The following is a 12941-nucleotide window of genomic DNA, read 5'->3' as shown; positions in this document are numbered from 1 at the left end:
ATCACAAAACATAAAAGATATTTCAATACAAGTGAAGGAAATGTAGATTTGTAATAACTCATTTTACATCACAATAATGTAGTGAACAAAACGCCCACACATACACATTGTTTTGCATCTTTAAATAACCTTTTTTTCTGTGAGCATAAGGCACCACCTTTATCAGTACAGCTGAAGGGCAGAGGTTTAGACAAGGTAATGCATTAGAATTGTCAAAATATGGGCATATGTTATTACATACAAGGCTTAACAAATGCTCCCTATCCAATGTAAGGTTTGTGACATAGCTATCCTAAATTAAGCACAGTTGCGATTCCCAACATTTAAAAAAAATGTTCATGCTTTATGAACCAGTAACTAGGGAAAATATTCAAAGAATTTGAGAATGATTATAAAATTTGAGAAAATGTAGGTTGAAAGTTGTGCTTGATTCATTTGTGACTTCACGGATTTGATTGAAGTGAGGTTTGGACTCAGCCAAAGCAGCCCTTTGTCATCAATTCTGTTCATAACCTTTATGAACAGAATTTCTCAGCGCAGGCAAGGTGTTGAGGGGGTCCAGTTTGGTAGCCATGGTATTACGTCTCTGCTTTTTGTGGATGGTGTGGTGCTGTTAGCTTGGTAATTCAAAATAAACCATATTTGCAGAAATTATATATTGAGCATGTATTAGCTAAATGACACTGACACACAAAAGTTAGCAGATGTTGCCTGGCAGTTCTTGAAAATCCTCCCCGCCCCCCAACCCTTGCAAAAAAATATAATTAATAGAAAAAACTTCAGTCATTAAGAAACAATCATGTGTTGAAGTTTCCACTGGTTGTAATTACAAAAAAGATTCACTTTCCTTCTACAAGTTGGAACGGGTCAGCCAAGGGAACTCCTGGAAATACAGAAAAAAAACCCAACATAAGTTTTTTTTTCCCTAAATCATAGATAACATTTGTAAGTATTTGCTGCTGGCTGGGATTTTGACTAACAGACAGCCAGCCAGGCATCCATCGTCAATCAATCGGGTTGCTTCGTGCCTCAATGGAACCCTCCATCACCTGAATGTATCCATGCTACCATGCACAGGGGGTTGCGTGGATACATTCAACATAAACAAAGAGGGCCTCGCTTTCTAATTATAAGGGACCAGAAATAGAGGGGTCAAGTTGATGTGAGGTTGAGGGATTGTGAGTGGAAAGGAGCAGCTCCACAGTGCACCTGTGGAGTGGAAGGATTAGCACTCAGGGACACATTGCAGTCAAATAAACACTGAGCTGCTTATTGGCCTTTAATAATCACCAAATGGAATGACGTTGATTTTAATTCCAACCAACTTCAGAGTTGCAGCTCTTGTTTATGTTATTTCCTGGTCCTTCGCCATTTGTTCAACCTGTTCTTATCTTCAGGCCGCAGCCAATCAGATCCTTGTGTGGTGTTGTGTCCCGACTCCCAAAATTATCAACTTCACTCAAGAGGTCACAATTTTGATTGTAAGTGGTTTTGTGTTTGTTTTGTATTGTTCATTTTTACTAACCAGAGTCTGCACAATTTACTCACAAATGCACTTTCCGTGCGGAAACCGGGTCTGTTTAATTGAACACAAATCCATGATTTTGTTGTATGAATGGCAACCAGTGGATACACAGGTTCACTTCTACCATCTCGTGGATGAGCCTTCAGTGCTCTGGCTCTCACTATACATTGCTGGCATAGATAGACGAACAAAGACAGATAATTTGACGTAAATAATAGTTATTGGAAAATTCTGTGAAATGGGATTCCTCTGGTTGACTGAAAATTACTGGTTCAAACCAATGCTGCTCTTCATACATGGCACACCAATGCAACTTCATTCACTCTATGGTTACATTAAAGTAATTGTCAAGCTAGAAGGACTTGGAGTGTCAAAAATGTCACCGTAACAACTAGCAATGCTAGGTGTTTGTGTAGTGATTGTCATGGGCCAAAGAAAGTGCAATGCTTCCTCCTAGAGGACATATGTGGAATGGCAATCTAGACTACCCTTCACTCTGCCCTACCTATGATTAAAAATATTTATGTGTGTTCAGGTGGTTACATCTCCTTCAAATCTTGCAGCTCTTCATAATGTATTTATGTAGGCTATTAAGAGCCTATATCATATCTGTTCACCTATTGTCAGAGCATGTGTACCTGTTGCTTTCTGTCTGAGGAAGGGTCGATGAGCACGTTGAGAAGACTCGGCCTCTCCCAGTCACTCAAACTGAGCTGCAAAGCGTTACGCAGCTCCTCTACCGTCCTCACCAGGAAACCACGGCCACCAAATGCTGTCACCACCTGATCATAGCGAGCCTCAGGCAGGAGGGTCACAGGGGGCGCTCTGATCATTTAAGTGCACAGGCAAGGAACAGTATTTAAATTTTTTTAAACACACGCATCATAGCAGATAGCATTTGATTTAACATAATTTAGACAATCATTTTTGTCTCACATTCGCGTCAGATCCCCCATTTTAGCCATTTCCCTCCACGTCTCAGGGTCCACTCCACTGTATATACCGTTGTTGTTCACAACAATCACGATTATAGGTAGGGAATACCTGTTCAAAAAAGAGATTTGCATATGATTGCTACAGAAAATCTATAGCATTAGAAAGAGAGTTAAGTTGCTTACCTGCACATGGTTTCAACCTCCATGCCAGAAAAGCCAAAGGCACTGTCACCTTCCACACAGACAATCCTTCGGCCCTTATTCTCACTCCTCTCCACAGCAGCCGCAGCTATAGCAAAACCAGGGCCCACTCCCATTGTTCCAAATGTACCCGCATCCAACCTGAAGGCCATCAGGAATAACCACAACAGACGAAATAAATTTGGACTCACACTTGATCCGCACTGTTAACTACGTTACTGTAGAATGAAAAGAGAAGACAAATCACAGTTTTCTAGTGGCTGCATTCATGGCCTCGCAAATTCAAATTACCACTTTTTTTTTTAAGGATGATAAAACTTGATATAAATGACATCAATTTTCAACTTCAAAAATTATTTTTGTAGTCTTTATACAGTCATGAAGCACAGTTTATATTGCCCAATTACTCTCTGTACTTTGTACGTACAGTATGTGTATTCCGCATATCCTAAATGTATATTTTGTTATAGTGTCATTTTTTTGTTATAGTACTAATGTGACTTAATTTGTGTGTTTTAACATATCTGGCCAAAAAAGACAATTCTGATTCGGCTAACGTCCATAAGGTCATTTCACCGCACTTCACAACAAAGCTACCCTTGGATGAAGCATGGCTTGCCTCTGTCGAGGTAAGTAGTTATTCAACATAGTGCGTCCAATGTCCATCGTGTTAGCGCCCTCGCTGACAATGATGCAGTCATGCGGCAGCAGCTGTGAGATGTGGTGGAACACTGTATAATAGTTCATGGGTATCACTGACTGGAGAGCGAGTGCCTGTGGAGAATCAGAGGAAAGAAAAAAACCTTGTGAAGTAAAACATGCTCCAAATAAAGTATTGAACATTTGGTTAGTGCATCTGCCAGGCAAAGGTTTTGGGTTCGCAGCTCAGCAGCGTAAAAAAAAAAAAAAAAAAAAACAGAAACTTGTCGATATGAGGAAGTTTTTGTCAAAATTCGATTCTGATTATTATTTGATAAAAATAATACAATTTTATTCTGTTTGTTTATGAGATGAAAAGCAAGCCTGTTTTTACTTTTTTTTTTTTTAAATCGGCAAGACTCACATTTGATATTTTTGCATTACTGGCCATTTTCTCCCTTAGGGTGCGCCACCATTCTGTGTCAGAAGGGTACTTCCAGCCATCTTTCATAAGACACTCCGACAGCTGAAGGAGACAGGTTCATAATATTTGACAAAAAACATACAAGCTGCTCTTTTTGGCGTCTGATATCAGTGAATCACTGAAGTGAGCGTTACACACCTGATTGACGACCGCATTGATGTCCCCCAGAAGAGCAACAGCCGGCCTCACATTGTTTCCCATCTCCTCAGGGCAAAGGTCAACCTGTATATAGAACACAGTGCAGCAACACCAACGATGGAGCCATTAATCGCACTACAGGGCAGGCAAAGATTCCTAAATTTCCCCCCTAGCCATTTGTGGGTGTGATCACATCCAAAATTTGTACACTTTGAAATTAAATTTGGATTATCTCAGAACCCAGCAACACAATTTCAAAAAGCAGCAAAGTAATGTACAATAAAAATACGAAAAACAGACATAACGCATGTAGCATTATTTTAGTAATTACCAACCTGAATGATCTTGACATTTGGGTCAAATCTGGGCGGCAGACCAAAATGGAGGATCCAATTGAGTCGGGCTCCAAGAAGAAGCACAACGTCTGTCTGGAGAAGAGCTCTTCATTTCAACCAATTTGATTTGAGTTGAGAGAGGAAGATGATAACAAACAAAAAAAAGCCTATCGTTTATTCACATTTAGTAAATAATTTGAATGTATAAGTGTGTTCAACAAATTCATAACATGTATGGTACCTTAAAAACATACAAGTATCTGTACATCTTATTAGCTATATCCCTTATTAGAAATTTCCTTTATAGGAACAATAGGAATACCTTAATCGCAGAAAATTTTCAACTAAGGTGCTGGAAACATTGCTCATACATGTGCCATGTATATTGGTCCATATCAACACAATAGCAGCACACAGTGGATGACTTATCCTGGCCAATAAAAGATGGTACATTGTAGTCATAAAGAGACTGAAAGGGTCAGGAAGTATATTCAGGTAGGCTGCAGTGTTTAACGCATTCTCACTTGTGAGCAAGAGACCCAAACTCTGCCAATCATATTGGGTATCCCGAACAAGACAACACCAGCAGCCTGAACTGTTGATACCAGGCGGGATGATCCACCCATTCATGTTCGAATTGTGACCCTACCAAATGTTGCAACAGTAATAAACAGTTCGCAGACCATGAAATTACATATCCACTGATGGCGATCTTGTGTGAACTGTAACAAAGTTCTATTTACTGTTACTGGTCCCAACATACTATGACGTCTCTATTCCGAGAGACTATTTTACATGATGAGTGGTTATCTTTCTATTTTATTAGCTCCTCCCAGTCCGGCCGTTGCCCTCTGTTGGGATGTTGATTGAGCTTGAGAAATTATTTTGGTTGAAGGGAAATTACAGACATTAGAACAAACACAATTTGTACATGTTACTTATTTTACTTTATGAATTCGAATGACTAATTACTGCTCTGAAAGGAATTATTGTGGTCTACCGTGAGCGCGCAGCTGCCACACATTTGGGGTGATCATCAGGCAGCACTCCCTTCCCCATGGGGGTCGGCAGGAACGGTAGTTGGCTCGATTCCACAAAGTCCCTAAGGACGGATTCTGCTCGGGCATAGGCTGCACCTGTGGACCACAACCAGGAAATGGAGGACATCTTAAGACATCAAGCAGGTAGTTTATGTTACTGGTAGTTTATGCTACCTTTGCCAATGATGACCAAAGGCCTTTTCGCTGATTTCAACACAGTGATGGCCTCCAACACTGCACCATGGTCAGCCAGACATATGGGAGGAGGCGGACAACAGTGGACAAATCTGCAGGAGGAATACATGAAGTTGAATGCCGAAATGCTGTGTCTTGCATCAGATAACAGACAAGAGCAATACGACAAACCTGACTTTGCTTCGGTCCACTTTGGCATTCACCATATCCCCTGCAATGTCCACATAACAAGCGCCTGGACGCCCATATATGCTTGTGCGAACAGCCTGTGTATAGCCAAAAATTGGTAATGTATCAGTATTACAGTGTTCCTCAGCATATCCGCAATTCAGGATTTGCGTATTCACCAATTACATATTCACTGACTTTTTGGGGAGGGACCTATTTTGTGTTATTTGTTGAAAAACTCAGCTATTTGCTCTTTTTGATATCAAGTGACATTTTGTGTGCCAGTTCGTGGCATCTTGGTGCCCAAAACTATGGTGAAGTGAGCTGAGGAGCTTTGGTTCGAAAAAAGTATTGCTTGACCACATGTTGCAGACTGTAAGCAATTGTAAACCTTTTTAGAGTGGCATCAATTACTTGCAGATTTTATACTGCACCAGGGCTGTCTCTGTCCCCCACGAATAGTGAGGGAACTCTGTGCTATTAGTAAACTAATGAAAAGTCCACTCAACTCTGTTCAATATCAACTTAAGAGCCTCGGATAAAGGGAGGGAGACCTCCATCACGGTGTTGATGTGTTACCTTCTCAATCACAGAAGGGATGGCTTCAAGACTGCTTGGCCTTGCAGAAAACTTGCTATACAGGCGACATGCTTCCACCTAAATAAAAAGTAAAGAATTCAAGGAGAGGCAATCACCATTATATACTGTGTAAATTCTCATGAACATTTTTTATTACCTGTGGAAATTCTTGAAAGGCCCCTGCTGTCTCTTGGCTTCGATCTGAAGATCCTCCGATAACAACCACCGGCCTGCATGTGGGATGGCAAAAATGCATTTCAGAATACTACTTCACAATGTACACAGTTCCGCCGCCTATTTGAGATTGCCAACACGCAAATCCAATTCGCGGCAGAGTTTGGCTCCTATTCACTATTCGTGGGGGATAGACAATTTTCTTTTAATTCATACCAGCAGTTCATGTTGGAGTTGGCCATTCCTCCCAGAGCATGAATGAGTCCAGGTCCTGACACCACTAGGCAGGCACCAGGCCTGGAGGAAGAGAAGCATCCAGAATCAAGCTGACACACCAGATGCTTTTTTTATTCGTATCGCAATGTCTTACCTTCCAGTGAGGTATCCAACAGCGGATGCAGCATAACAGGCCTATTGAATAGAACATTCGATCAAACACAAGAACCAATAGAAACTGAGAAGAATATCTCGAGTGCTGCTTACCGCTTGTTCATTGCGCATGCCAATGTATTTGATTCCTGCAGCCTGAGCAGCCATGGCTACTTCAATAACAGGAACACCGACAATCCCAAACATGTATTCCACTTTCTGTAGGGACATTTATACGCATCTTATGAAAAACTGTTTTCAGAAATCTGAAGATTACTTGCATGGTCATAACTAGTACAACATTTTAACAGCGGTCCATAGACAAGCACAGAATGTATTGTTTTCTTCCCTTGGGACATCTACTTTCATGAATTATGTAAATGTCAAAAGCACAATTTGGAGTTCAACCAAAATTGTTTATCGTCTTTATTTTGCAAATGGAGAAACAATCCGCTCCAAATTTTTTTTCGTTGGCCTCGATGTGTGTGTGTGTGTGTGTGTGTGTGTGTGTGTGTGTGTGTGTGTGTGTGTGTGTGTGTGTGTGTGTGTGTGTAAACTGATAACGTCTAAATGTTCGTTTTTAAAAATCCCAGTAGAGTTAATGCTTGTTAATACAATGAGCCCGGAACGACTCAATTCGCTTTACATGAGTTCTTATTTAGAATGCTTGGTTAATACAATGAGCCCGGAACGACTCAATTCGCTTAAGACGAAATAATTGTCAATGTCTCCACGAACTCACAGCCTTATCGTTTAGTGAACTTTGAGACGCATAGAAAAAAAAGTGCTTTAAACAAACATTGATCGAGTTACAAATTAACAAACTTTCTATTTAATTTTTCAGAGTTTGAGAGGGCAGTTCACAGTTGTTAAACTATCTGTGTGACGGTAGGTACCCAAATTGTTTTTGCTTTCAACTGACCTGATTTATAAGAGACTCAGCAATGAGCTGAGCTCCTGTCACCTCGTCCATGGTTCTCGAGAAAACAAAGTCTCTTCCAAATGTTCAAAGTGTAATCTTTATTTCCCAACTAGTGGCAGACGGACCAACTCCTCTGTGGCTAGTTGGTCAAAACCGGTTACAATCAATCCTGAAGGAGAACAACGGTCGGGCCGTTTTAATAACTTCCGGGTTTTTGAGCCAATGAGACGGGACCCTGTGTACGTCAGTGGCAGTATGGATGAGCACATTGGACAACACACGAAAATAAATCCACGTTGGAATTTTTTTTATGAAACGTTCAATTCATAAAGAAATAATACTGATTGAAGGCGCGGCTTGTTGCTTTTAAAAAGTATTGTTTACAAAAAAAATCATATTACATGCAAAAATACGACACAAGATATACGCCGCTAACACGTTTCATGATTTCTTGATAATATGTATAAGTGCGCTTTTTGTAAAACTGATCCTGAAAATGTGACTTATTTATTTTTTTGACTGCCCAATAGTGCCCCATTTTGAAAAGAACTTGAGAACGACCTATTGTGAAAAAGAAAATACAAGTTTACGTTTGATGCTGAAAAAAAATCATCACTCTTTGAATCAAAAGATTAAAATGTAAACTATTGTTCCTTTTTTATTTCGTTGGGAATGTTTTGCATCCAGAAGTAAAAAAAATATGAAATCAACTCCTTGATATGAACAATTTTTAATTGAAATTGAGTTATTTCAGGTCTCTTGAGATAATAAATGTTTTGAAAACACTGTGGAAATTGTAGAACTCGAAGAAAGCCACTACAACACTGTATTTTTTTAATTGGGTCTTTTGCTTTCCGCTTACTTGTTCAACCATCTGGTTGATGTTTTTGTTACAGCAATACAAAATTACCAATGTGCAATCTTAAAATTGTGGCTTTTTTCTGAAAAATATTGAAAATTGACTTTGGCAATTTATTATGGTATGTGACCGACCATGTGGAAAATAGAATACAAACATGACGATATTCCCTGTGCTCATTCAGAATATACCTTTTAATTTTTGGGAAACAAACACATTTTGGAAGAAAAAATTAGAGTATTTTCAACTTAAGCTATCACTGCAAGTTTAGTGCCAAAACCATTCCTTGGCATCCTGTAAAGATCTTTTTGGCCACTTATCCCATTCATGGTACCAGGAAGCTTGAATCTATCCCATCATCGACAACCATTCAAACTCACATTCACACAGGCACTGAGTAGGAATTGAACCCACAACTGTCATGCTTATAATATTGGTCTTATTTAGATGGAGGATTTATTTATGTTTTTCCTTCCTCGCAGAAGAAGAGTCACATTGGTCGTAAGTCCACATGACCCAAGCGTTTGGCAGTCATCCTGGTAGTGACACTGAGGGTATGCACTGATAATGTCATAGCCAGCGAGGTTATGCCCCCTGTAAAGGAATCAATAGCGGCAAACATGAGCTGGTATGATGATCCCAACATAAGTACATAAAGATGTAAGCTCACCTATGTGTGTCTAGGTGCTGCCTCAGGTGACCCACGGTCTCGGAGAGGCACATTTTCAGCACGTAAGTGTGATCGCCATCCTCTGATTTGACTTTAAGTGTGATGATGTTGCGTGCGGACGAAGGCAGGTCAGAGGTGATTGTGTGCATGCTTGAAAAAGTGACAAGATGTGACGTACAATAATTGCACACTTTGTACAACTGTGATTAGTAATAACTGGTTCCTACTGTTGAAAATGCACATAAGGCATTTAAAAATGTGGCACATACCTAAACACTGTATATTCTGTGAGCCAAAAATTACGTGTGGTTTTTTGAAATACACAATATGTAACTATTGCTTTGTGTTTTGTTTGGCAGTAAACTTCAGCTCGGAGTGGCAATAAATCGCTTGAATCTTATTTTTTGAAGAATTGTTCACGATATGCCAAGCTGCTGCTTGTAGTGAAGTGAGTTTAGTTGAATTCCCTGCCACCAAGAAGCACTCCTATTAAAAAAAATGCAAGCAAGTCTAGGAAAAATAAATCAGCCAAACTTGAGTCTCCAAAAACTCCACGATTGGGTCACTTGTATCTCAAGGCACCATTTGACATTATATTATAGACATTTAATTTTCTACCAAGGTAGAAGACTATGCCGTTCTACCTTTGTAAGGACACTTTGTTTTTTTGTTGTTTTTTTTTAACAAGACTTTTGTACAAGATTGCATTAAATTGCAGGTTTGTCTAAAGTGGTAGCCATAAATGGTAATCTTCTGAGTACCTGTCCTTCATTGCTAGGAGTGCTGGTGTCTCGACAATGATCGCTGAGCAGCTGTTGTGTGCGTCAGGCGAGGCCTAAGGAAAGGATGAGCCGAAATAAGGAACTTTTGCATGATCAGCACAATCACAGGAGTGATCCCTTGTGCAAAAGCCATTTTCTTGGAATGAGGTTGTTCAAACCTGTAAGGCTGTCCGCGCAGAGTCCCTGATGTCAATCACTCGACCCGCCTTCACCACCACTTTTGGCAGCCTGTTCAGGAATTGGTTTGTGCTTAATGTCTTAGCTGCGAACCAAGCAAACACATGATTGATTTATTAAAGGACTTTGAAACAAAGTGACATAAAATGAGTGCAGGAACCAACCGCGAAACTGCGAGCTGACTCTGACTGACAAGTCCTCTTTTTTCTCTCGCATAATCAGTCCTCTGCCAGGAAACTTAATGCATGGTTCTTTGAGAACGAATTCCTCATCTCGTCTGTCATGGACCTTGTGAGACAAAACATAGAGGAGGGTTGAATTTATGTGTTCATGTGGAGTGACCTGGAGTGATGACAACACACCTCAAAAGGCACACCATCTGGGAACCTGCCTTGAAGCTCAGATGGGAAATACCCCTCCATCAGATCCTGCATGCATTGCTGCAAGGAGAACCAAACATCCTAAATCCAAAAGTGATTTTTGTTTTCAGAGATGTAAAGTGATTAGCTGGTTCTGATGGGGCCGCAATCAATACTCGATCTATGTCGAGGACCTAAAGTGACAGGCACAACAATGAAATGCTCTTCCACTAGAAAGCAAAAGGTACATCTATCCATACATCCATGATCTGATCCCCTTATCCTCATGAGGGTAGCGGAGATGCCGGAGGCAGAAAATACAATTAAACGGTTTATTTACCTGTTGCCATTCATACAACAGATGAAGTCATGACTTCCTTTTTGTTCAATTAATCAGGCCCAGATTTCACAAATAGAAAGTACTGTACATTTGTGAGTAAATTGAGACAAGATGGTTATATACCTATTGTGACATACCCTCCGAAAATACCCTCTTGGCCCAATAAAGGTTATGAAACATTGCTCTAGACAAGGACCAATGTCAAGTATTATAGCACTATCTTGTTTTAACAAGCTAACCTGGGTGCTGTTCTCCCGGTAGGAACGGAAGGGTCCGTTGAACATGACAATGCCATTGCTGTAGAGCTTCAGTTCCACAGGATCATTTCGTGCCAACTGCGCCCCTGTGGGTGTGGATCGTACGAATGATTCCCCTGCGAGAATGTTCAGCTCCTTAATCGTCTGTATCACAAGGTCAAAGTCCATATGGAAATTCCGGACCACAGAGGTGTCTGCAAGAAGGTAGTATCCCCCACTTGTTAGTAGCCCCTTTAGTTCAAAAGTAGATGGTTCATACCTGTGACTGAGATGTTTGTCTGCTGTACTGCATTAGTGAACTTCCTGTCTCCAACCCAGATCAAACCATAGTCATTCAGGAAGCTCTGAAAACAGTAAATGACAAATTATTGAATGAATCACAAGGAAAGGTTTTGATCAAACGCACCTCCATGTCATCCACTTGGTGCTGTAGCTGTTCACACTTTCTTTCAAGATGACTGCAACTCTCAACATGGCCACGCTCTACAATGACATATCATCCACAAATTCAGCCAGTGCACGAGAATCATTTCATAACCTTTTGAGTGATTACCTGAGTCTTCCTGAATTCTCAGTTTCTCCCTCAAAACCAAAATAACGTTGTCCTTCCAAAGAATAAAGAGATGTGTTGTGAGTGAGGGTTTCTATTCATCATAACAAGCGAGAGCGTTCACCTTGCGCGCCATCTCCTCTTTTTGGCTTGTGACCTTCCTCTCAAGTACGGTCAGTCTCTGCATCATGGAAGACATGAGCTCAAAGTCGCTTGGTGCAGTACCTGAGGTTTTACAAGATAAGATGGGGGTAGGGAACTTTTTTCAGGAAGTTCTCTGAAGGCCTTTCTATTGGTGTAAAAATACCTTACAATGATCAAATAAATGCCCAACTATCTATTTGTCAATAGCATATTATTCTCATTAGGAAAAACCCAGACAAAGTGAGGAGGGGAACATTCAAACTCCACACGGCTCGTAGTCCATTTTTATTGCCAGTTTCAGGGAAACATAACCTTTGGAAATGTTTCTTATTGAGGTTGCAGTTTGCAATGGTGTAGAACAGGCCATTCTCTCACAGGCCATATCGTAGTTATAGTTGTCTTCCTGAGGCCGTGATGACTGTGAACTCATTAACCTCACCTCATATTACAGATACAAAACAAAATGATGAATAACTAGCTAATAACATTCTAGCCAGTAATGTTATTAGTTTACATTATTTTGAAAAGGGGGTGATGACAAAAATTGCTTGCAATAGTGCAATGTTTTTAAAAGTGAATAATAGTTAGCAATTTTGCTGTTGAAGCAAGAGACATAATTTGCTTTCACTGGTCAACCTTGAGTTTGACACCTTTACTACTTCATCTTGAGTGGTGTTTCTAAATCTTGTACAGTATACTTCATCAAAATAAGCATTGTAATATTAGCAAATACACTTTTTTGGCGAAGTTCATAAAAGTGTCCATGTTCCTTTACCTGTATTAGATGTTTTAAACTTCAGGAAGTTACCGTCACCGCGTTGAGTGGGACTGGACATAGGAACACTTGGGTCAGCCAGGACCTGATGTTCTAATTTAAAGGTGAGGGATTGGGTTTGGAGAACGGGAGAATGGGTTGGATAAAAATCTGATACATTTTGCAGTAGTGTTGTTGGACGTGAGCTGCAACTAACCTGTGAAGAACAGATTCTCCCTTTTGCCCCTGTTGGACAGAGAAAGACTTTAAATTTGTATAAATGAATCCAGCATTTTTAGTGTAGGATTTGACACAAAGGTATTGTGAACACATTTATTAATGACA

General features: G+C 40.2%; 2 protein-coding genes across 3 annotated transcripts in view; both read right to left on the bottom strand.

Annotated features, from left to right (window-relative positions):
* Positions 1-34: 34 nt before the first annotated feature.
* hacl1 (2-hydroxyacyl-CoA lyase 1) lies at positions 35-7901 on the bottom strand. Its single transcript, XM_019886422.1, has 17 exons — positions 7705-7901; positions 6897-7001; positions 6784-6824; positions 6630-6710; positions 6397-6469; positions 6240-6317; positions 5664-5758; positions 5472-5584; positions 5258-5393; positions 4258-4363; positions 3923-4006; positions 3725-3826; positions 3281-3435; positions 2644-2802; positions 2462-2569; positions 2164-2350; positions 35-883 (listed from the first exon to the last, which is right to left on the bottom strand). The coding sequence occupies exons 1-17, from the start codon at positions 7753-7755 to the stop codon at positions 851-853; spliced, it is 1707 nt and encodes a 568-aa protein (XP_019741981.1). The 5' UTR covers positions 7756-7901; the 3' UTR covers positions 35-850.
* Positions 7902-8739: 838 nt separating this feature from the next.
* Positions 8740-12941, bottom strand: part of ubxn11 (UBX domain protein 11) — a 5307-nt gene continuing 1105 nt past the window's right edge. Inside the window, exons 2-14 of one of the 2 annotated variants that reach the window (XM_019886161.1) lie at positions 12814-12842; positions 12618-12710; positions 11823-11923; positions 11702-11753; positions 11555-11631; positions 11408-11492; positions 11131-11342; positions 10555-10632; positions 10357-10480; positions 10174-10277; positions 9995-10068; positions 9234-9383; positions 8740-9157 (exon numbers count right to left, since the gene is read on the bottom strand). In XM_019886161.1, coding sequence (XP_019741720.1) covers positions 9007-9157; positions 9234-9383; positions 9995-10068; positions 10174-10277; positions 10357-10480; positions 10555-10632; positions 11131-11342; positions 11408-11492; positions 11555-11631; positions 11702-11753; positions 11823-11923; positions 12618-12710; positions 12814-12842 — 1330 coding nt within the window. In that variant the 3' untranslated portion in view covers positions 8740-9006. Of the gene's footprint in view, positions 9158-9233; positions 9384-9994; positions 10069-10173; positions 10278-10356; positions 10481-10554; positions 10633-11130; positions 11343-11407; positions 11493-11554; positions 11632-11701; positions 11754-11822; positions 11924-12617; positions 12843-12941 lie in introns of both variants that reach the window. The other variant, XM_019886160.1, reaches the window with a different exon arrangement.

Source organism: Hippocampus comes, unplaced genomic scaffold (assembly GCF_001891065.2).
Source record: "Hippocampus comes isolate QL1 unplaced genomic scaffold, H_comes_QL1_v1.1 scaffold335, whole genome shotgun sequence".
Classification (NCBI taxonomy): Eukaryota; Metazoa; Chordata; class Actinopteri; order Syngnathiformes; family Syngnathidae; genus Hippocampus; species Hippocampus comes.
This window is presented reverse-complemented; position numbering and strand designations above follow the sequence as displayed.